The sequence below is a fragment of the Stenella coeruleoalba genome, assembly GCF_951394435.1.
Source record: "Stenella coeruleoalba genome assembly, chromosome: 1".
Taxonomy (NCBI): Eukaryota; Metazoa; Chordata; class Mammalia; order Artiodactyla; family Delphinidae; genus Stenella; species Stenella coeruleoalba.
Genome location: NC_137169.1, coordinates 34,262,687 through 34,288,276, shown reverse-complemented (window position 1 = coordinate 34,288,276; position 25,590 = coordinate 34,262,687). Strand labels below are relative to the sequence as shown.

Below are 25,590 nucleotides of genomic sequence, written 5' to 3'. Positions count from 1 at the left end.
GTCAGCACTGCCTATCACCCCAGGATGCTGATTTGGTAGAGTCCATGTCTCACTCACTTTTTTTTCTAAATCCTCACACCTCACACTAGGCTCGATGCACAAAGCAAGTGTCAATCAATGCTTACAGAACATAACTAACTGAACATACTTTAGAGGAATTCCCAGTCAAGATGGAGAGAGACCCACAAAAGATAATGACACAGGCTGATATAGCATCAGGAGAGGTCTGTGCAAGATACTATGGGGGTTCAAAGAGGGAGCCACTGCCAGACGTGCTTCCTCCTTTTAAACATAAGAAACTTATTATTTGGCTGTACCCGTTTAATTCTGAAAGGAATGATCCATACTTCTACTGATCTCTGGGAAAAGCATTCCTTCCTGACTCCAAGTTCTGTATTTTCTGCTTGAATCACTTACGCTTTTGCAGTTATTTGGCATCTGCTTTTCCATTTGCATATTAGCTAACAGGTATGAGCAGGGGGCCCTGACAGGTTTGCTCTGTAAACCTGACATAAGCATACCATACCCTGATCCTTCTTGTTCGCAAACATGGAAAAAAGAGACGGTTTTCCTAAGATATGTGTCACCACCTTAAAAAGAGTGGGACATTTCTGAAGTCTTAATAAAAAGAGGGATGGGTATCAGCCCCTAGTGGCATATAAGACCAAAAAGTAACCTCCAAAACATGTCTCAATCATTGGACATCTGGCACCAGGAGATCTGGCATCTGGCAGCAGATGGCTGGGATTCAATGATAGGCACTGGGGATTCTCTGGACATAGGTAGGATTTTCAGCAGAGATGGGGGCTAAAAATATGGACTCTGTTCCTTGGTTCCTGGCACAGAGGTTCTAATATGGGGCTTAGTCTGCAGTTAATAAAGGAGTTACAGTTTGAAAGCAAGGAGGAAAAAAACTGGGCAGGGGGAAGGGCACTAAGATTAGTTAATAATCTACTGTGTGCCAAACACTTTATTTATTTATTTTTTTATTTTTTTATTTTTTCGGTACGCGGGCCTCTCACTGCTGTGGCCTCTCCCGCTGCAGGGCACAGGCTCCGGACGCGCAGGCTCAGCAGCCATGGCTCACGGGCCCAGCTGCGCTGCGGCATGTGGGATCTTCCCGGACCGGGGCACGAACCCGTGTCCCCTGCATCGGCAGGCGGACTCTCAACCACTGCGCCACCAGGGAAGCCCCAAACACTTTATTTTTTAAAAAAATTATTTCTCTTACACTTCATACTAGCTCTATGAAGCCATTAGGACAAGGATAGTTATTTTTGTTTTACAGAAGAGGAAAATAAAGGTCCACAGGATTAGTAACTTTCTCAAAGGCATAGCCTGCATGAGTCCACTGCCTTCTTTAGATTTATTTCCATATACTAGAGCCTAACAACTGCTGTGACTTTGTTTACTCCCTATCCATTTTCCCTAAGATGTGTGTGCTACACTAGCAACGACCAATCTGAAAATAAAATTAAGATCACAATTCCATTTACGATAGTATCAAAAGGAATAAAAAAACTTAGGAATACATTTAACCAAAGAAGCTCAAGACTTATACACTGAAAACTACAAAATATTTGAAAGAACTTAAAGATTGAAATAAATGCAAAGACATTCCATGTTCAGAAATTGGAAGATTAATATTGTTAAGATGGCAATACTCCTCAAATTGATCTACAAACTCAGGGCAATCCCCACCAAAATTCCAACTTCCTGTTTTGCAGAAATCGATATGATGATCCTAAAATTCATATGTAAATGCAAGGGACCCCAAATAGCCAATGCAATCTTGAGAAAGAAGGACAAAGTTGGAGGACTTGTATTTCCCAATTTCAAAACTTTCTACCAAGTTACAGTAACAAGATAGTGTGGCCTGGCATAAGGATATGGAATACAATTGAGAGCCCAGAATAAACTCTCGTACAGATGGTCAATTTTTGATTTTTGGCAAGAATTCCAAGAGCATTCAGTGGGGAACTAACAGTCTCTTCAACAAATAATACTGGGAAAACTGGATATCCACAGGCAAAAGGATGAAGTTGGACCTTCATCACACCATATACAAAAATTAATTTAAAATGGCTCAAAGACCCAAATGTAACCGCTAAAACTGTAAAACTCTTAGGGGGAGAGATAGGTGTAAATCTGTGTGACCTTGGATTAGGCAAGCACAAAATGACATCAAAAATACAAGTAACCAAAGGAAAAAATAGATAAATTGAACTTCATTAAAACTTTTGTGTATCAAAGAATACTATCAAAAAAGTGAAAACACGACCTACAGAGTGGGAAAACATCATGCTCAAATTATGTATCTGATAAGACAGTAGTAGCCACAATATATAAAGAGCTGTAAAAAAGTCAATAAAAGACCAATAAGCCAACTGGAAAATGGGCAAAGGATTTGAATAGTCATTCCTTCAAAGAAGATATACAAATGGCCAATACTATGAAAAGATGTTCAATGTTAGTCATTAGGGAACTACAGATCAAAACCATAATAATATACCACATTACACCCAGTAGGATGGCTATAATAAAAACAAATTACACATTTAAAAGTTGCTAAGAAAGTAAATCTTAAAAGTTTTCATAATAAGAGAAAAAAATTATGTAACTATGTATGGTGACAGATGTTAACTAGACCTATTGTGATCATTTTGCAATATAGACAAATATCGAATCACTACGTTGTACACCTGAAGCTAATATAATGTTTGCATGTCAATTATACTTCAAGTTTAAAAAAGACTTTAAAAATAAATATATAAAGTGAGCCCACACATTACTAATGCTTGGAAAACACGCATTGTGGCTTGTGGCTTGTTTTTATGGTGGAGGTATGGTGACCATTTGCATAATTTGTCGAGGCAAATTAATATACCCAATATAAAAGTTTTGTTTAGTATGTGAAGAAATTGGAACTTCATACATTGCTGGTGGGAATGTAAAATGGCATAACTGCTGTGGAAAACAGTTTGGCAGCTCCCCTAAAGTTAAACACAGAGTTACCATACGACCCTGCAATTCTACTCTTAGGTGTATACCCAAGAGAAAAGAAAACATATATTCACACAAAAACTTGTACATGAATGTTCATAGCAGCATTATTTATAATAGCCACAAAGTAAAGCAACCCAAATGTCCACCACCAGATGAACAGATAAACAAAATGTGGCATATCCATACAATAGAACATTACTGAGTCATAAAAAGGGATAAAAAATGGATCCATGCTGCAACATGATGATCCTTGCAAACATTACGCTAAGTCAGAGAAACCCACACAAAAGGCCACATATTGTATGGTTCCATTGATATGAAATGTCCAAAAGAGGCAAAGCCATAGAAACAGAAAACAGATTAGTGGTTGCCAGGGACTAGGGGAGGGGCCCTTGGGACTGACCTTTAACAAGTACAGGGTTTCTTTTTGGGGTGATGGAAATGTTATGGAATGAGATAGTGTAATGGTTGTACAGAAGAGTGAAGATACTAAAATCCTCTGAATTATATAATTTAAAATGGTACATTTTTGTTTTGTGAATTATATCTCAATTTTAAAAATATCTAAAAATACTATATCTTCTATTTAATTTGTTTATTGTCTGTCTTTCCCTTCTACAATGTGAGCTCCTGGAGGGCAGGAATTTTTGTTCTGTTCCTTTCTGTATCTCCTTGGCACTTTGTGGGCACTCAATAAAGATTAGCTGAGTTTTATTTTATGTATATTTTACCACAATAAAAAACCAGTTGAGACATTGCATTTTTGCACTGTAGTACATGTGAATCATACTCAGCCCCATCTCGCCACCCAAACTCATTTCTCTCACTTCTTAGCAGGACCCCTTTCCTTTCCCAGGTTGCTTTGCCCACACCTGTTTCTGTATGTTGCTCATCCGGTTCAAACTCCACATTCCAACTTAAGTCTCCTTTTCTTCCACCGAAGCCTTCCCTGACTCAGGGCAGAGTGGGCCCCTCCCTCCGTTTGGCTCAGACAGGCATTCACCAGCCATCGCCCTGAAGTGCTACTTCTCTACTCTCTACACAATGGAGATGAGAGCAGTGAGTGTGTCAAGTTCATGGGAACTGCTCATTCCATGTCCATTAGGGTACCTCCTCTCATTCCAGACGCCCTGAGCAGTTAAGGATGCCATCTGGGTATCATCAGGAGGTACTCGCTCTCATACCACAAGGGAGGGGGATGGCTTTCTGCTGCATACGTCCTCTTCAACTACTATGTCTTGAGCACTGTAGTAGGTCTTGGAGACAGAGATGGGCAGGACCTGGTTCCCACCCCCTGAGCAGCTCACAGTCAAAAAGGGGAAAAGGCACATAAATCTATAACTGTCATAAGCCGTAGTACTATGCTAGCGGCATGGATGAAGTGCTTCGGAAACACAAAGGGAAGGGCAATTAATTTTGTCTGGAAGAGAGGGAAGGAGACCAGGGATGTGGACAGAGAAGAAATGACGTGGAGCTGGCCTTAAAGCCCGAGCAGAAGTTCACTAGAGGGCAGAGGAAGATGGCGTTCCCAGCAAAGGGAAGAGAGCAGAGGTTTAAAAACAGCAGAATACATGGTCTAGTCTGGAATGGATTACAGAGGGTTCACGTGGCTAGAGAAAGTTGCAAAGGAAGATGGATGCTGTTAGTCCAGGGCCTTCAGTGCCACGGTGAGGAATATAAACAGTATGTAATAGGCAACACCAGTTCTTGGGAGGGTTTTTCAGCAAAGGAGTGACAAGAAGAGATCTTTGTTTCAGAGAAATTGCTCCCCCCAACGAATACAGGATGCCCTGGCAGTGAAGTTAGGGAAAGCAGTCAGAATCAAGTCAGGAGTCTGCTGCCAGAGTCCAGGGAAGGGCTGGGAAGGGTCTGAACAAAGCAAGGACAGTGCGGACAGCGAGGAGGGGACAGAAGTAGGGACTACACCACAAGCTCCGCGAGGGGGAGCTCCGTCTCCTCCGAGCAGAGAGGAGGCCCAAACAGAAGTCCGGGAAGAGGGGCACTGACCCCGGTGTCCGCGCGTGCTCTTCACCACGACTGGGTAGCCCAGAGGCTCGGCTTCATCAATCATTTTTGAAAAGTCTTCATGCCCACCTGTCAAGAAAAGCAAAAGTCAGTGAAGGTGAGGCTGATGGTCCAGGGCTCTGGGGGAATTCTTTGGAGCCCTCACATCCCTCTGCTTAAGGCAATGTGAACCCATTCCATCGGACAGACATGCACTGTGCAAGTGCCACACAAAAGGTGGGAACAGAGAGATCAGGAAAGCAGCATTACCACGCGCGGCCACCTGGCAGCGGCTTCACGCGCTCTGGTTCACGCAGTCGTCATGACAACCCCGCAGGCAGGGCAGGGATTCTTCCCTTACCTTGGCTGTGGTAGGCAGAATTCTAAGAAGGCCCCCAAGATTCCTACCTGCTGGTGTACGTGCTCTGTATAACCCCCTCTCCTGAGTGTAGGGGGGACAAGTGACTATGCTGGGATAGCATTCCTGCAATTAGGCTAATAATCAGTTGACTTTGAGTTAATCAAAAGGGAGATGATTCTTGGTGGACCTGACCTAATCAGGAGAGCCCTGTAAAAGAAGGTGAAGCATCAGAGAAACTCTCCTGCTGGCCTTGAGGGAGCAAACTGCCATGTTGGAGAGAAGTCCATGTGACAGGGCCAACAGGCAGCCTCTAAGAGCTGAGAATGGCCCTCAGTTGACAGCCAGCAAGTAAGTGGGAACCTCAGTCCTACAACTACAAGGAACTGAATGCCAACAGTAAGCCTGGAAGACCCCAGACCTCAGATGTGGTCCCAGCCCAGCTGCCCTGGCGAGACCTAAGCAAAGAGTCCAGCTATGCTGTGGCTGGACTTCAGACCTCCAGAAACTGTGAGATGATAAATGGGTGTTGTTTAAGCTGCTAAGTTTTCAGTAGATTGTTGTACTGCAGTAGAAAACCAATACCCAAAGAAACCAAGCCTGGGATATTTCTCACCCAAAGGTAAGGCATGATTTGAAAGCCCGAATTGGCTCCACTACACTCCTTTAAGCCTTCATTTAAAAAATATGAATGTTAATCTTTGGGGGACCATTATTCTACCTACCACAGGTGATACTGTAGTTCATCAATTTTTTTTTTTTTTTTTTTTTTTGCAGTATGCGGGCCTCTCACTGCTGCAGCCTCTCCCATTGCGGAGCACAGGCTCCAGACGCACAGGCTCAGTGGCCATGGCTCACGGGCCCAGCCACTCCACAGCATGTGGGATCTTCCCGGACCTGGGCACGAACCCGCATCCCCTGCAACGGCAGGCGGACTCTCAACCACTGCGTCACCAGGGAAGCCCAGTTCATCAATTTTTTGCAAAGCAAAATACTCTGGGATACTAATAAGACCTGTCCCAAAAGTGCTAATGATTAAAAAAAAATAAAGCAGCATGAAAAGGCTGTGTAGATAATCAGGGGCATCTTTACAATGAGGACATTTTATAAGAAGAGAACTCCCAGCTTCCTGACACCCACTGATAAATATAACTCCTTTCTAGCCATCCTTTTGTCCTTCCCTTATAATACAGTGCAAGAGGGGTCCTGCTTATCTGAGGCCATCCCCGCACCTGTGCCTCGGACCCCTTTCCCTCTCACCTCCTCAGGGATCTTGCACCATTAAGTGTCCCCTCTCTGCTGTATCTTCAACCTCTCAGTTCAGAATTCCAGCAGCATTTTAAACATGCTCAGTAATCTCCCATCTTAAACAAATAAAACCCATTCCTTCACCCTGCATCATCTCTTAACTACAACCTTGTATCCTTACAATCAAGCTACTCAAAGGGTTTCAGTTTCCTCACTTCCCATTCACTTCCTCATCCTTGACAAGTTGGCTTTTCTCCCTATGGTTGAACTGAAGCTGTATTCATTGAATTCCCTGTTGCTAAATCCAACACACATCTCCATGAGTACGTTACGCATCCTCTCAGAATTAAACACCCCTTTTAATTACACCATCCTTCTTGGGATGTTCTTTCCATTGGCTTCTGTCATCTCTCTTCTTTCTGTTCTCACCTCTCCAGGTGCTCTTACTTGGCCTCTTGCATAGGTCCTTCTTCCTTTTCCTATTCCCTAAAGGATTCCCTCTCGAACCCTCTTTTATTAAATGTTGTTATTTTATTGTGGTAAAATAGACATAACGTAAAAGTTACCATTTGAACCATTTTAGGTGTACAGCTCAGGCCTCTCTTCATTCTGCATCTTCTCCCTGAGTAATCTCGTCCAGTCTTGCTACTTCACTTAACATAATGGAAGTTTCCAAATCCACTTCCTTCGTCTACACCTCTCTCAGGAGCTCCAGATCCATTTATCTGCTGCCTACTGAATAGTTTTACTTTTATATACTACAGACACCTCAAACAGAATGTGTCCCAGACTATAATAACCTCTTCCGACAATGCCTTGCCCTACCCACCAATCTGTTTCTCCTCCCCGCTGGTTCTAGTCTCAGTGAGTGTTCGCTTTCACATCTGGTTGCCCAAACCAGAAACCAGAGTCACTCTTGATTCCTCTCCATGCTCCTCATAGCCACTCAATCATCATGTCCTAATATTTCTGTCTCCTTCCTAAGTCCTGAATCTGTTCACTTATCTTCATTCTTACTATGGCCACCTTAGTTTAGACTATCATTGCTCATTTGCATTGTTTATAAAGCCTACCAGTACATATCCTGTCTCTACTTTGCCCCTGGTCCAATTCCTTCTCCACAGTGTAGCCAAAGTGACATTCTGAACTCCGATCAGGCCATTTCCTTGCTTAAAGCCCTCCAATAACTTCCTGTTAGTCTCAGGATTACCCCTGATCTCTTTCATGTACTGTATATGGTGACTTCTTATCTTTCTAGCCTTATATCTCAACCCTATCTCCTTGACGTTCCACAAACTACTCAAAATACCACCAATCGGTCATGTTCTCTCTTGCCTCTAGGTCTTTCTATATTCTGCTTTCTTCTTAGACTGCTCCCCTGTCCCCCTTGCTTTAGCTGGATAACTTCAGCTAGTTTAGATGTTCTCTCTTTTGGGAAGCCTTCTTTCCTCATCACCTACTAAACGAAATTAGGAGCTCTCCTGTGTATTCCCATACCACCTTGCGCTAACTCTTATCCTGGCACTGCACTGAAACTGCCTCTGATGAACTGGGAATGCCCTGAGGGTAGGACTCTCTTACTTGTTGCTAGAGCCTAGAGCCTATTGTGGTAGTTGGCACACAGTGTGTACCAGCTACATATTTAATGAATGAATTCCAGAGAGAAAGAAGCAAAGACATTTCAGACAGAGGGAATGACTATGATAAAGACTCAAGGTGTTGAATCATCTAAGATGAACAGATTCGCCTTGAAAACCAACAAGAGATGCCAGAGGCCTTCTGGGGAGAGAGAACATAGGGATGCAGGCTATTTGGAAAGACAAGTCTCAATCCTATTTTAAGGACACTCACCATAGGAGAAGGTGTCCGGCATGGGGACCCCATGTCCAGCCAGCTCCTGGAATGTCCAGAATTTGTTGATGCAGTTTAGAATGCTCTGTGGGCGGTTGACTAAGCGGCAGCCCAACTTCTCCAGGTGTCGCAGGACGGTGATGTCACTGTCCGACTGCACTGAGGGTGTGGGCACCCGGACGAGCACCACGTCTGGGAAAGTGGTGAGCGCCTTCTGGTTCAGCTGCAGGCCTGCAATCAAAGGAAGAAAATGAGCTCTGGGCTGGCCATCATCTAGTCCCACCAGAAGCACTGGTTCCAACAGACTCCTCAAGACTGAACCTAGCAGGAAGATAGCCTTGAAAACGGCACTTGGATATCCTGTTGTAATGAGAAGCTACCGTCCACCCTATACTCCAAACACATGGGCAGAGCACGACATTGAGGAAACACAAAAGAATGAACAGGGTGGGGTCGGGGGTGGGGGGGAAGAGCAGCATATCAAGAATAATCCAAGTTAGAAGAATCCATAGGAGACAATGCAGTCCAGCACCCTCCTTCCATGTAGGACTAGTGTTACTCAAAATGTAGTGGCTTAGGAGGCTGGAGACTTAATGACAAGGAATGCAGTAGGTCACTTATGGTATCTTTACCACTCTTATGACTTCATCTTTAAAAGTCATCTGGAATATTACGAATATAATGAATGTAAAAATGTCAATGTTAGGTAAAAAAAAACAGGATACAAAATTATCAGTACAAGTTAGAAAACGCTAGAAGGAAATATACCAACATTTTAACAGTGGGTAATGGGACTATAGATGATTTTCTATTTATACTTATCAGTATTTTCCAAAATATCTCCAACTGTGTATTACCTTGATACCAAAAAACTTTAAAAAAATCAATATACTAAAAATCAATTCAATATTAAGAAAAACTAGAATGCATCACAGAACAATTGGTCTATATAGCCAAAGGACTTAAACCTGTATGATACTGGATGAACTGGTAGTATTAGCTTGTAGTGAAGACTCAGAGGAACAGGAGTGCAGTCTCAATTATCTGTGCGGCTCCATGCAGAAGAATTATTTGGCTTGTCTTCTATGACCTCAGGAGGTACAGCTGAGGAGCTATCCAAAAGAGCATTATTTTGTCTGACTGTTCACTTCTGTATCCCCAGCGCCTAGAACAGTATCTGCTGCTTGATAGGCACTCAGTGTTTGTTTAATTATACAGAAGCTACATGGAGATAGATTTGGGCTCAACAAAAGGGATACTTTTCCTCTGCCTTAGGATGGAATGGGCTGAGTGAGGCTCATGAGTCATCCGAGGATGGCACAGAAGGAATGCAAAAGTTAATAAGTTCACAGCAACCTGCCTGATCTCTTTCAACCCTGATATCTTATGGTTTGCATTACTCTAAGTAGTTACGTAGGCATCTCCGGTGCACCCAGCATCTGGGGATGGAATGATGGAGACAGGAAATAGACTGGATAGGGCAATGAGAAGTGAGTTCAGGGAACTACTTGGTCTGCCTTAGTGAACCTTAAAGGAGTCTCTAAAGTGCTCTACAGAAAACATTTTAAACACAGTTTGAGAACCGTCTTTTAGGCTTTAACCTAAAGCACCTTCGCTTTCATAAGTGATAAAAGTGTACAACCATACAACTCCAAGAAAACAAAAGGTACTAAGGAAGTTACTATTCCTCTATTGTGGGATGAATAATATCAATATAAAAACTCTAAGCAAAACAAAACAAAAGCAAGCAAACAGAAAAACCAAAACCACAAAACTACTACATGGATCTAACTTGCACAGTTTCCTCTCATTCTAGAGGTTTCACCAATTTAAAAAAAAGAGAGTAAGCACAATCATTAAGTTAAATTGTTTTTAGTACTTCTGCTGATAGTGTGAACCCAAGGAAATGGAATATAATTCTCAGGGGTGATTTGTAAAGAGCATTCAGGTTATCTTTACTTTGCCATCAGAAAACAGTATCATTTATACATGCTTTTTCCTTTGCCACTTAGCGCCCCTGGGGAAAATAATATGAAAGGGGGAAAAGAGTAAACCCTGAATAATATCCTCAAAACTGGTAGGAGAAGAAAGAAAAGTATTCAAGTTGGTGAAAATGGCAAGTAAAATACAGAACACTGAGGGGAAAAGCAACAGCCCAGAACAACATTACATAATGAGATAATATATGCAAAAATGCTTTGAGAACCACAAAACGCTATAGATATGCAAGGCACTGGCGTTATTATTGCACAGACACTCTGCAGAGCAAGGTAGGACACTGTATGGAGATTTGTACCACCTGATGACAAAAAATGGCTTTGCAACAGAAAAGTGACCTAGAGAGATGAGAAGCAGCAGAAACGTCTGGGTTTTAAATCTCAACATGAGACCACAGACAAACGGTAAAACTTCTAAATGGGAAGAAAAGAATTCAGTCATTTCTGGAAATACCAACCACAAGTGGAGAGAGACAGCTCAGCCTCGATAAGCAGATTCACGTACACCTAGGAAGTCTTACCAGGATTTCATCTCTCTTCTCCAAAGGTAAATCTTTGGGCCTGGCTCATTCCAACTGAAGCCTTTAATAAATGAAGAATGGAATGGGTTAACGTGGAGCTGAAAAGGCTCTCCCAAGCAATTAGACAGGTCTGGTCTCTGGCTGTGCTGGCCGTCCGGCTCTGTGCAGAGAGGGACGTGACGTGTTTAGGGAAAACATATGCACAACCAGTTACTTCTCTGCCCATTGACCCAGCTCCAGCATCCTTGCTAAGGGGCAACATCACTTGTCCCATGTTCATGCCCATTTTCTTTGCTGTTTGCACGTTGTCTAAATCACCATTTCTAGAAGTAGGAGACAAGAGTCTGCTGCTCACCGTGGCATCCTTTAGCAGGAAGAGCAATTCCACAGAGCCACGGCCAAGCACAGTTTGGGTTTAAGGCTGGCACTTGGCAAACCTGTCAGTGAATTCTGAAGCCTTTAACCACTTAGTGATCTCTCTCCCTCTCCCCATTGATATCTCCTCTTGGGAAAGGATGGAGCTTAATGTGTCACCTTTCCTGGGATCCTTAATGTTCCCACTGCAATCTATGGGCCTTAAACCAAGGGAATGAAGTGCTGATGCAGGACCCCAAGGAGGGCAGGGCTCTGCTTGGCTGCCAGCAATGGAAGGAAAGCCCTGAACAATGAGGGCCTCGTGCCCTCAATAACAAGGGATTTCACGTGATTGAGTGCCCTAGTGCCCTCAGGCATCACCTTGACCTGGGAAGCAAGGTGGGGGGAAAGGAGCTGAGTTACTTCTGGGATATTTGGGGATCTCCCAGATTGCTAGACTGGGATTGAGATTTACTATTTAGCCTCAAACCACTTTTTTTTTAAAACTAAAATGATCACTATGTCCCCCAACAGGTCAATAAGATCGTGAAAAAGATCAGTCCCCAAACTAGTTAGTATAATGACCAATAGCCAACCTAGTCTAAATCAACTTTTTGAAACCACAATATTTTCTCCATATTACTTCTAAAAAGAATAATATACTTTTATGGGTAATTATGTTTTTGACTCTATTATTTATATTTGGAAATATTTTAATTATTAAAAACAAGATGGAAAAATGAGTAACTTTTCCAAAGAACTGAGGCTGTTTTTTTTCTAACCTATATATTGGATTAAATTAATTCTACAAAACTAGACTTTTGCATTTATATGTACAACAGCAAAGAAATGTGTTAATAATACAGAGAAATAGCTTTAGAAAGAAACAAGTCATTACTGGAAAGTAGAGCTCTAAGAATTAAAACCCATTCTCAATCATTCATACCAATACAGGGAAGAAGCATGGAAAATAAAAGGTGCAGTCATCCAGATCTGCATTTGCCTAACATTTTTACTGATCATCTACTGTGTCTGAGGAACTTTGCCAAGAACATTCATATGTATTATTGCATTTAAATTAAAGGCATCTTGTTAAAGAAAAAAAACAAAACAACATAGAGAACAGACTTGTGGTTGCCAAGGGGGAGGGAGGGAGGGAGAGGGATGGACTGGGAGTTTGGGGTTAGCAGATGCAAACTATTACATTTAGAGTAAATAAACAACAAGGTCCTGCTATATAGCACAGGGAACTGTATTCAGTATCCTGGGATAAACCATAATGGAAAAGAATATAAAAAAAGAATGTATATATATGTATAACTGAGTCACTTTGCCATACAGCAGAAATTAGCACGACATTGTAAATCAACTACGCTTCAATTAAAAAAAGAAGACATCTTGTATATGCATCCCTGCACTAGATCTGACTGTCAAAGTCTTTGCATTTACACAGAACTGATGCACAGTGGGTCCAGACCAGTGGGCACACAACACTCATTCATGTACACACATATGCATCCCTGGCTTCACAACTAAAAAGCAAGCTTCAAAACTAAACTGGCTTCTTGTACGCTAGGAAAAAAAACCCCACAAAACCCCTTCATGTACAAAGCAAGTGGCAGAAATAAGAAAACAGCAGGACACTGTAGCAGGAGAGCAAGCAAGGACCTCACTTACAGCAGCTTTTAGGACCATTACATTTGGGCAGGATCATGTAACCATGGCTGGTAGCGAAGCTCTGAGAGTTGTTAAAAATGAATCAACACTACAAATAACATAAGCGGATAATAATCCATTAAGTGCTGCACATGACTGTGTTGTGTTAGGAGGGAGAGGTGTCATCCCAAACATGATCTGGCTCTGCTCAATCACTCTCCAGTTCTTCTCTGGTCTCTTTCTACCCTACCCCACAGCATTTTCTCATAAGGAAGTTACTTTTATTCTTACCGAGTAGATGCTATGCCACTCCTCTTTCCCTTTTAAAGGTCTTTGTTACGATGCCCAGAGACATCTCACCTCTACCTCATTAAGACCCACAGTCATGATGTGGCCACCTTCTCTTTCCACCAACTGCTAATTTGAGGTCATTTAATTCAATTCAACCTTCACTGAACTGTTGAGATGAATCAGACATACTCTGAAGCAGGAATACAAAGATGAGCCAGGTGATCTCTGCATACCAGGAGCTTATCATCTCCTTACAGAGAAATATATCAACATAATTTTAATTCATTCAGTCACTCAACACATATTTATTGTTTCATGCATTCATTCAGTGAAGATTTATTGAGCACCTACTTTGGGCCAAGCCCAGTGTTAGTTTGGGTTTCCCCAGAAGGACTGCTGGAGATAAGGACTGAAGTGCAAGAGGTCTATTATCACGGTGGCAATTTCAGGAAACACTGGAAGGGGAAGTAGAGAAGGCAATGCTGCAAATAAAAGGTGTGTTATGAAGTGAGTGATCACCTTGGCACCCAGGGCTTAATCTTGCTGGGCGACAATAAGAAACGGTTTAGTGCACACTCCTTGGTTACCCCACCCAAGGGGCGATGAAGCTAGCAATTTATAATATTTATATACCAACCCTGTCTTTGGTTGAGAGCTGATCGAGGGGTGTGGTATTAATTCCCTGGTCCTTCCGGCTTGCCATGCATGTGTGGGCAAAGTGAGCTTCTGTGACCAGAGAAAGCCCTCAGGCAGAGATTCAGGTGCTGATGGTTAGACCGGTGGCGGCGGCAGTGTAGGGCAAGAGGGGAGGACGGACACAATGCCATCAAATGGTAAGAGCAAAAGGGACATGGGAGGGCCTCTGACAGGCACCGTCTAAAAGGCTGGGCATAGGGGTTGAGGTGTGAGTGTAACAAACAATATCCCTGGAATTTAAGAAGAAAGAAAACAGACAACTGTAACTAATGTCACTGATGCTCTATGCAGAGCACCTGGGTATTAAGAAGAGTTATCAGTCTGGTTTGGGCAGGGGGTGGGGAGGTTCTAATGCAACGTGAGAACTGCTCTAGCAGGCATATATATCAGGGTACAGTGACAGCGAAGGAGGAGGGAACAGTTAGGTGATTATTTCTGAGAATCAAGGAAAGTTTCAGAAAGGAGATGTGGACTCGTAGAGCTTCTGGGCACAGAAGAAATGTGTAAAACTAATAAATGCATAATGTCTACCCTTCAGAAACAAGTCGATGGTAAAGGCATGGCAACACATAAGCACTGAGTTCTGCGACAGCTCAGGGCAAACGTATTTGCAAAGGCCTTTCAAGAAGTTGAGGACACATGAGATGAAAGGCAATTATGGCAAAGTAGATAAAGTCCTGGTCTCCAAGTCAGAGACTTGATTTAGTTCTGCGCCGTCATTTAACAGCTTGGCAAGACACAGAAAATGTCCCTGGGTCTCAGTTTCCTCTTCTGTAAAATGGAAGAACTTGAAAACCTTCCTCTCTCCCACACCTCACCAACACAATGCTTCCTCGCAGCCACGAAGACAAATCTCATCAGGCCCTTTTCTCTTTTCCTCTCAGGCTCTCAGGATTCCAGTCTCCAAGGCCGTGTCACTTCCCTGGACTCTGAACCCCACCTGGCTCTGACATTGCCTTTTCTTTCTTTCTTTCTTTCTTTTTTTTTTTTTTTTAACATTTTGGCTGCTCTGGATCTTCACTTCATTGCAGTGCACGGGCTCAGTTGCCCCAAGGCATGTGGGATCTTAGTTCCCTGACCAAGGATTGAACCTATGTCCCCTGCATTGGAAGGCAGATTCTTAACTACTGGACCACCAGGGAAGTCCCTGACACTGCCTTTTCTACTCCCACCTTCCACTCCTGCCCATCTCCCCGGTGCCCTCGGGGACTCAATCAATGGGACTCAATGGACAGCAAATCTCCTGTCCTTGAACTTTTCAGCAACTGTTCCCTTCCCCTTCTTTTTCTGAGTCTAACTGAACCCTGACTCTGCTTCCCCACCAGCCCTCCCAAGCTGTGGCGGGTTTCCTCTCCCTCTCACCTGGGGTTACTGGGCCTAGAGGTAGGAGAGACGTGCTCCTTCCTACTCTCATCGCAGCTTGACCAGCATCCTTCTCTCCTCCTAAAACACCCAACTTGCCTCTCATCTGACAACACCACACATCTCCCCACTTGTACAGGTCATCTAAAGACCCCAGTCACTTCCCTGTCCTTGAAGCTCTAGCTCCAGACTCACTGACTCTCCTGTGCTGTCACAGATATTGGTGATTTCAATATCCCCATGAAGAATTCTTCCAATTCCCAGGCCTCTCTGTTTCTTGACCTCCTTTCCTCCAAGGATCTTGTCCACCATCCCACCCCAGCCACCAGTACCAGTTACATTCTAGACTTTATGCAGTGATCATAACTCCCATCTCCAAACACCGTCTCCTATCTTTCCAGCTCACTCTATAGTACCCCAACTCCAGCCACACTTTGACACCACCTGGAACTACCATGCATGGCTCCCCCATCTTTTCACTGTCCCTCGCCCCCTTCATACCCTATTTCATTTCCATAGTCAAGCACCACAACATATATCCACAAATCCTTGCACCCATTTCTTGCTTGGCTAAACCACAACCCCAGTGGGACTGATCCAACTCTGCCTACCTCATGTGCCCTCCTGTGCAATGGAGCATGTCTGAAGAAAAAATACACAAACCTGCTGACTGATCTCAAGGGCATCCTTGTTGCTGCCTGCTAAGCACTGTTTCCCTAGTCCATTCACTCTCCCTCAACACCGGACATCTATTGCACACTTTCTTTTCTTGCTTCAGATCTTCACTTCTTCCTCCCTCCTCCTCATTCTCACTCTTCCTATTTCAGGGAGAAAAACTGAAGCAATCAGAAAAGAACTTCTCTGTAACTTCCCACTATCACATCTACCCACCTGCACCTGTGCCAATAGGTGACCTTCTCTATTATAATGGCTGAAGTGTCCTTGTTCCTGGCTTAGGTCAACTCCTCGAAATAGGCACTAGATCCCAATCCCTCTCAGTCACGTAAGGCACTGCTCCAGCAAGTCACCTCTCTCTCCTACATCACCAATTTCTCTCTCTATTGGATCATTCACACCAGCATGCAATATTCTGTTATTTCTCCCTTCTTTAAGAAAATCCTCTCAAATCCATCTTTGAGCAATATCTTAGCTCAGGCTGCTATTACAAAATACTATAGGTTTGGTGGCTTAAACAACAGACATTTATTTCTCACAGTTATGGGGACTAGAAGTCTGATATCGGGGTGCCAGCATTATTGGGTTCTGTTCCTGGCTTGCAGACAGCAGCCTTCTTGCTATATCCTCACATGGCAAGGAGAGGGAGGGAGGGAGGGAGAGGGAGAGGGAAAGGGAGAGGGAGAGAGGGAGAGAGGGAGAGAGGGAGAGAGGGAGAGAGGGAGAGAGGGAGAGAGGGAGAGAGGGAGAGAGGGAGAGAGAGGTGTCAAGTTCTCTCATCTCTTCTTATAAAGGCACTAATACCATTCATGAGGGTACCACCTCATGACCTCATCTAAACCTAATGACCTTCCAAAGGCCCCACCTCCAAATACCATCACATTGGGGGTTAGGGCTTCAACGTATGAATTTTGGGAGAATACAATTCAGTCCATAGCAAGTTATCAACCCATTTTTCACTTTCTCTTTATAACAAAACTCTTAAGGCAGTGTGTATATTCCCTGTTTTCCATTACTTCATTGAAACTGCTCTTATCAGAGTCACTAATGCTAAGTCCACATTCTACATCCAATGTTCAGTTCTCAGTCCTCATCTTAACTTGATTTACCAGCAATAGCTGAAACAGTCTCATCATGTCTTCCTTCTTTAAACACATTCTCCACTCGGCTTCCAGGACGCCACACTCTCCAGGGTTTATTTCTTTTACTTAGAATTCTTTGCTGGTTCCTCCCCCTCTTCCCAACCACTAAACAGTGGAGTGCCCCAGAGCTCAGTCCTTGGACCTCTTTTCTGTCGACAGTCACTCCCACGATAGGTGTATGGAGATGCTCCTACTTTTGATAGCTTCAGGCCAGGGCTTTCCCCTGAATCCCAAGTGGATATGATCAACTGCCTACTTGCCATTTCCATTTGGATGTTTAATGGGTACCTTAGACTGAGACCTGATCCTCATCACCTGACCAAACCTACTCCTCTCACACACTTTCCATATGAGTAAATGGCAAACTTTATTCTTGCAGCTGCTCAGGACAAACTTTGGAGTCCTCCTTGATCAGTCCAATGTCTACACATCCAATGTCTGATCCAGTAGGCACATTCTGACAACTCTGTCTTCAAAATATATCCAAAAATCCAGTCACTTTTCACCTCCTCCCCTGAAATCATTCTAGTCCAACAACCATCATCCATCATCTGTTACCTGAACTGCAGCAAGAAACTCCTAAGCCATCTCTCTGCTTCTGCCCTTGCTGTCATCAGTCTATTCTCAACACTGTGGCCAGTGTGACCCTGTGAACATAGGGCAGGTCATGTCACCCCTCTGTTCAAAACTCTTCAGTAGATTCCCAGCTCATTCCAGAGTAAAATACAATGTCCTTCCATGACCCACAAGGCCCTATACATTGGCTCCCCCCATGACCCACAAGGCCCTATACATTGGCTCCCCCCACCCCACCTCTCTGACCACCTCTCCTAATGCTCATTAACTCTCTGCTTTGGCCACACTGGTTTCCTTGTTGTTCCCTCTTGCCTGAACCACTCTACTCCCAGATATCCAAACAGCTTGCATCCTCATCTCCTTCAGGTCTTACTTAAACATCATGTTCTGGGTGAGGACCACTCCAGCCACCCCACCTAAAATTACAATCCCTTTTCCTGCCCCCAGAAATGTGCTACTTTTTCCTCCTTTTCCCTTCCTTACTTTTTTCCTCCTTAGCTCTTTTCACCAAATACTAATGTGTTTTAACCTGTTTGTATTCTATCTCCCCATCTAGAAGGTAATCTCCTTCAGAGGCAGGGATTTCTGCCTGTTTTGTTCTGGTGCCTAGATCAACACCCCTCACGTAGTAGGCAGTCAACAGATATTGTTGAGCAAATGAATGAATGAAATCATTATAATGAGGGAGACTGTGTCTGTTCTTACTCTCTGTTATATCTCCAGCACCTAGCACAGTGCCTGGCCTGGCACAGAGTGGGCACCCAATTGATATTTGTGGAATGAAGTAAAGGAATGAATAGGATTGTTGTGAAGATTAACTGACACATAAAAGATATTTAAGTATTAATAACAGAGTTACAGGAATGAAGAACCATTATTCCCGTTCATTCCGCAATGCAAAGTAACTTAAATGTATCACTTCCTCATAGCAGGAGTCTTGAATTACTTTTTTTTTTAAAAATATTTATTTATTTATTTTTGGCTGTGTTGGGTCTTTGTTTCTGTGCGAGGGCTTTCTCTAGTTGCGGCAAGCGGGGGCCACTCTTCATCGCGGTGCGCAGGGCCTCTCACTATCTCGGCCTCTCTTGTTGCGGAGCACAAGCTCCAGACGCGCAGGCTCAGTAGTTGTGGCTCACGGGCCTCGTTGCTCTGCGGCATGTGGGATCTTCCCAGACCAGGGCTCGAACCCGTGTCCCCTGCATTGGCAGGAAGATTCTCGATAACTGCGCCACCAGGGAAGCCCCTTGAATTACTTTTTAATAGTGAAGGAACAAGTAGAACTAGATTGAGAATTTCAGATCTTGTTGGAGTTTTGTATTAAAATAATATAAAGCCCTAATAAGGTGAAGTTTTGTATTAAATAATATAAAGCCCTAATAAGGTGAAGTCTCTCCAGGAAGTGGGTAAGGTGACCCACCTACCTACTGGAGGAGTGGGTGGAGTGATGTGAGGCTAGCAGTGATGTACCTGGATGTCCATGGACTCTCTGCTAATAAGGGGGATGACAAGGAGGTATGGACGGATGGAGATGACGTGGACCTCTCTGATGATGGCTGTGTCCCTTCCACCAGGCAAGCCTAACAAATTTGGTGGAGGTGTATGGTAGCAACAACAGGTGGTTCAGAAACCTATAAAGCAGGGCTTTGAGATCCACTAAGGATCCCAATCTATTGGTTCTAGAACGTTTTCCAACACAGTTCATGAGCTGTCCCTAAAAACAGCTGTTAGAAACATCAACACTTCAACCCATCCTCAGCCCTTGAGGTCAGCCCACAGTTATAAATGTGGACCCATAGGGTAAAGCGTATCCATTCAGCACTCACATGTTTGGAAACATTACATGGTTGGTGCTTCCACCTACTGACCTTTCCACTAGTGCTGGATGGTGGTTTCTTTGGATTACAGGGTGTCAGGCACAGGCCTTTAGCAGGGACTGAGGTTAAAGATCAACCTTTGTGCACAAAGGTGAGCATGGTACCCTTTTCTGCTAGTGTCTTCTTGCACAGTAATGGGAGTCCATCCTTTCTCTGTGAGGCCCCTGTTGTCTTTTGGAAGGCTGCGATAAGACCATTTCCTCATTCAAGTTTACTTAGGATTTCCCCCTACCCAAACTTTTAAAATATTACTCACCTGGTCACTACAAAGAACAAAGTGAAAGTAGTCCAGAACACCTTAACGTAAAGAACCTGACCTAGAAACTGCCATATGGCCACCAAGGTTTTAGGTCTGAAAGTAAGGGAAGAATGCTGAATCACCCTGCTCCTAGAAGCCGAACTGTAACACATCCTCATTTCCAGGGCAGGTTCATTTCTTCTGTCTTGGTATCTGTCCCTGAGTTTGGGACTATACTTTTTTCTTGAGACAGCTAATTGTAAAGACCTTTGGGTGGTCAAAAAACTTGATTTGCACCAGTGACTCTGCCCTCCAATAAGTAAATGTGCTCGTCACAAAAACAGTTATGCGTCCAATCATGATCTCCCAGACACAGCAGCTAATTACAGTACATCTCACATACCTGAATTAGCCTTTAAGGCACTTCACTCAGTCATCCAACAAACATCAACTGAAGGCCTACTATGTACCTGTTCCAGAGCATATATTTGAGGAATACCCAGTCATTTAGGGGGTGAGAGAAGATAAACTTTTTTTTTTTTTTTTTTTTTGTGGTACATGGGCCTCTCACTGTTGTGGCCGCTCCCGTTGCGGAGCACAGGCTCCGGATGCACAGGCTCAGCGGCCATGGCTCACGGGCCCAGGCGCTCCGCAGCACGTAGGATCTTCCTGGACCGGGGCACGAACCCGTGTCCCCTGCATCGGCAGGCGGACTCTCAACCACTGCGCCACCAGGGAAGCCCAAGATAAACTTTGTAAATAGATAAATTACAGTAAAACATGATGAATGCTACCTTTGAAGGTCTGCACAATGTTGTTCGGCAGCAGATAGCAGAGAGAGATTCCTGGGGGCTGGGTAAGGAGTCAAGACAGACTGTATAGAGAAGCGTGACTTGAGCTGGATATGCAGGGTGAATAAAAGTTCCCCATGGGGGAGGGAGCTGGACCAGACAGGCATCTCAGGCAGAGGCAATTTCAGTGCAAGGGGCAGAGAGGTCAGTATAGGCTGAAGCATAGGGTGGAGTGGAAGAGAGGAAACAGAAAGTGCTGAGCCCAGAATTACTGAGTGTTGGTCCCAACTGCCAGCCAGCACTATGTGCCCAGACACCCTGACTGACGTTTATCAGATTAATGTGTAAAAAGAACCTAGACCTACGCCTGGCTCATGATAAACACTCCACGAATTTTGCTTTGAATATTACTATGTGCATTTTGGTGTCGCGTTCATCACCACCTTATTCTCAGGATTGAGAAAAATTAATAAATATGTGTTGAATGAATGAAGAACTTGTGGTTTCTAAGAAGGAAATGGCAATGGATAGGATTCTCATAATGCTACATCCAGCAGGAAGGTGAAGGGAAAGTGTTTTCTGCAGGATTGCTTCAGTCATCTGAAGGTCATTCACTCTTCCCAGTAGTCTCCCCCACCCAAATCTATGCTGGGTAGGGCAGACCACTGGGTTAAAAAGAATAACCATAAAACCTTACATTTGCACAGCTTCTTCAGCTTACTTGTATTATCTAGTTTAAAATAACTGCAATCTTTAAATCCCCAACTTTTAACCTCTTGTCTGAATCTATTTCAGATATAACCTGAAATTCTCATCTCTGTATTTGAGTTCCCACTAGCCTCCATGGAGGGAAGACTGGCAATGAATTTAAGAAACTGGTAGAGTCACCGCCCATACCTGTCCCAAACTGTCCCCTTCATCTACTCCCACACGAATCTCAAGAAAGAACAGAAAGGAGCCTGAGTAAAGGTGGTACCTTAACTTCCTAAACTATCACATTACTTTGCAACGTCACTGTCTAGCCTCAATTTAATATAATTCAGTTCAGTTCCACATCTGATGTCCTAAGGCATACTTATTCCATTATCACTGGCTGGGAATTAGGAGACCAGGTTTTTAAACTTCAGTTTGCTGCCAACTAGCTGGATGGCACTGAGCAAGTCACTTCGTTTTTTTGAGCACCAGGTTTTTCATTTGTAAAATGAAGAGGTCAGAATGGGTGATCCCAAACTCCTTCCCAGCTCTCACAATAATTCCCAAATGGGAAATAGCATCGATATCATTGTAACTCTTTCTCTATTTCGAAGCTAGTAAGTTCTAGAGTTTATTTCGGAGGAATACTTTGGCTCAGCAAATTACCAACAGTTTTCTACAGTTGACTCTAGAAGAAACTGGGAAGTAGACTGCATATCTTTATTCATTCAAAAATATTTCTTCAGTGCCTATTAAGGTGTGAGGCACTATTTAGACACTGTTACAGCCCTGAACAAAGCAAACGAGCTCAGTCTTCTCATGGAATTCACTTCCTTGTGTTTAATTAATCCCGTCATGCACCAAATAAATCTTTTGACTGCTTTGGACAGCAGAAACAGTGATCTAATAGGTTTGTTTTATGTGTTGTGATTTGTGTGGGGCAATCTCTGAATTAGCAAAAAAATGAAAACTGCTTCCAAAAATCCCTGTCTTCAGTTTCTCCATCGACTAGGTAAATAACTATGTAGTTTAAAAAGAAGTAACTCCTTGTTTCTGAATAGACTGGGATACATTCACACATGAATTCCAGAACAATTTTAAGACACTAAACGAAAGGGGTGAAATGTTTCCTGCAGCATTAGAATTTAATTTTTTCTTTTCCTATGACTGATTCTTTAACATGGGGTTTTAGATACAAAACAAACAGCATTCCTCTTCTCCTTCACAGAATGCATGATGGGTCTACAAAAAGGAACATGATGTGGAATGATATGCCTGTAACTCAATAAAGGCATATTTATAGGCTGTAAAACAAATAAATAAAGAGCAAACTCTTGGTGTGGAAAGATGTGTATACTAGATTTAGATCAGTAAAATATAACAGATTATTCCATTTAAGTATGGTACTGATGCAGAATTTTAGAGCTGGAGGAACCCTAACCCTTAGTTTTATAAATGAGAAACCTGAGATTCAAAGACATAAAGTGACTTGGCCAAGGCAAAGCCAAGATACTCATTAGCAGCAAAGTTGTAATAAGAATCCAATTCTACTGATTCTCTGTCCAAGAATTAGTTCTATATTAACTAACTGAGAGTTTTAGCAAATCAAGACTAGAGAGATGGTGCCCTTTATGGCTGACAGCCATTGTTTTAGACTAAATGTATGATACCTGATGTCTGTAGTATATTTCTCCAACAGACTATACAATCTGATATTACTTATGAAGGGTTTAGATAAATTTATAGATGAAACATCCGGGACAGATATGTTCTACTTAGAAACAGGTCATATTCAAAATCTCATTTCTAAGGAGCCTGTTCAGAATTTGGAACCCCTTTCCCCTGCCAAAGAAAAGTAACAAATTGTGAGTTAATTTAACCAGGCATGATTGAAATAATATGAATGGTATTCCAAGAAGCACTCTCACTGGGCCCAACGCCCCTTGAGTCCTGGACCCCCTGAAGTGACTGGATACCTCCAGACTGGAGGCTGGAGAGACTCAAAACTGCAGGCCAGGGGGAGGTTCCTAAGCCAGGATTCCTAAGTCAGAGATTGTCTGTGTTGGGATAATTAAGAATATCTAAAAACATACGTAACCTCTTGAGGTCATGGTCACAGATGATAACCATGTCTTACCCCAAAAAATCTCTTGGACACAGCAGTAGAGAAATCGGTGAGGCCAGAATGGTCTGTACCTGAAATCTTGGCTTTTCTGGAATCGGAATTCAGTACCTTCAGGGAGGAGGATGAGTTTAAAGAAAACCCATCAAAGGTCTTCTCTCCCACCTTACCCTCAAGAGGTGACTCCAATCTTTCTCAGATTTCTCCCCATCTGCAGGTTCCTAGCTTGGGAATAATATTCTATGTAGCGCATTAATGATGCTTAGACACTCTTGGAAAACTTTTAAAAACATTCATCCTAATGGCAATTTTGTAAATTTAGTGCGGGTTTCTATAAATCTAAACTGACAGCGTATCAGTGAGAGCACAATTGGCTAATTTGGGGTTAGCTTGATTTTCTTCGGACCTCCAGGAGGCTTCAGGTGAATTTGAGTTCCTTCCAAACTAAGTCTCCTAAGTGAATTAAATCCTGTTCTCAAATCTTGGCCTCAGGGCAGATGCTAGTGGTCAAAGAAGCTCTCAAGGTTAGGGGCTTTCTCTAACCCAAAGAGGTCTCTCAGGGGAGAGCGGCAGGTTTGGAGGCCCGGAAGGAGATTTGGCCTGGGGGGGCCCGGTGCGCGCGCCCACCCTCTGGCCCTCGGAGATCCCGGAGCGCCTCCCTGCCCTCCCGGGCCCGCCTAGCTCACCGAGGTTGCCGCCGACGATGGTGACGGCGATCTGGTCCATGAGCACCGCCCGGAAGCGCACGTCCTGCTCGGAGCAGCGCTGCCTCAGGGCGCGCAAGATCTGCACCTGAGGGTAGTCCTCGCGGATGCGCCGGTCCGTCAGGAACCAGAGCTGGGAGCACATGGCGGCCAGGGCGGCGGCGCCCGGCGGGGCGCGGGCCCCCTCGGCGACCCGGGCCGCTCGCTCTGGCTGGCGGGCGGCCGGCGTCCCGGGCGAGCGCGCGCCGCGGCTCCGCTCCCGCCGGTGCGCCAGGAGCCTCTGCAGCCCTGACCCAGCGAATCTGCCCGGCCACTCAGCGCCGCCGCCGATCCCGGCCAGCCAATCAGCGCGCGGCGGCGGGCGCGGGCCGGCCGCGGGGCCAGCTGCAGAGGCGGCCGCGGCAGGGCCCAAGCTTGCTGCGGCCGGGAGAGGAGACCCGGGTGGGGTTAGCGACCCCGGGAAGCCCCGAGCGAGGAGTGCGGCGGGGAGGCTGAGGGAGGGCATCCCTGTCCCGCGCTGGACCCCGGCGGGCGTGGCGCTGCTGGCCGGGGTGGGGCGGCCGGAGCGGGAGGGGCTAGGGCGGCGACCCAGTGAAGCCGAGAGGGTGTCCGGGCTGATGGAATAGTGGTCCGCAGCGGGCAGCGGGATGCTTCCCAAAGGCCGTCCCGAGCACCCGGGGGCTGGGAGCATTGGCGTCCCCCTACAGAGCCTGGGGCAGGGCCTCGGGGACGTCCCAAAGGAGACTCGGGCGGCTGGCGAAGGTCACACAGCTAGGCCTCCAGGTGGACCCTGGCCTTGGAATGCTCTGCCCAAATCCTGGCCTGGAGCTGGGGTGGGGATTGAGGGTTCAGATAATTTGAAGGTGCGTTTCTCAGGGTCTCAGGTTTTCTTTAACTGGACACCCCCTCCCAGGATTCAGCGGTTCTGGGCCTGCACAACCTCAATGTGAAGAAAATGGACTCCTTTTAGTTAGAAGGACCACCAGCTGGTCTTCCCCCATCCCCTCAGCCCGTACAACTGAGTCATCTTTAAATACTGTCCTTGGTCCTAGCCAATCGCAAATTCTGCCAACAAACAACTATGTTTGAATCAACTATGTTTGACTTCCCTCTCTAAATAACTGAAAGACTGAAGTTAGCCATCTTTGGAGATTGCATTTGCTCTTCTGGCTTATTAAAATATTTGTCTTTTTTTTTTTTTTTTTGGCTTAGGGGGGCAAGAGGAATTTCAAAGCAGGCCAAACAATAATTTAGAAAAGGGGTAAGATATCTCAGGTAAGGTATAGGCTTCACTATATATATTTTGCAGGTGTGTGCATTGACCCACTTGATGTGCCATTGGAAAAATGCTGTCTAAATGGAATTTCAAACATTAATTATTTTTCCAGCAATGTTAAGTAAATCTTTTTGTGTTGCAAAATACCTGCCCCC

The 25,590-nt window shown here is 44.4% G+C and overlaps 1 protein-coding gene across 1 annotated transcript in view; it reads right to left on the bottom strand.

The window, feature by feature from the left end:
- RIMKLA (ribosomal modification protein rimK like family member A) overlaps nt 1-24,304 on the bottom strand; it is a gene marked incomplete at its 5' end in the record, with an annotated part of 28,639 nt that extends 4,335 nt beyond the window's left edge. Inside the window, 3 exons of the mRNA XM_079923668.1 lie at nt 5,014-5,100; nt 8,468-8,698; nt 24,142-24,304. Of these exons, the coding sequence (XP_079779794.1) occupies nt 5,014-5,100; nt 8,468-8,698; nt 24,142-24,304 (481 nt within the window). The remainder of the gene's footprint in view (nt 1-5,013; nt 5,101-8,467; nt 8,699-24,141) is intronic.
- Between the last annotated feature and the right edge of the window lie 1,286 nt (nt 24,305-25,590).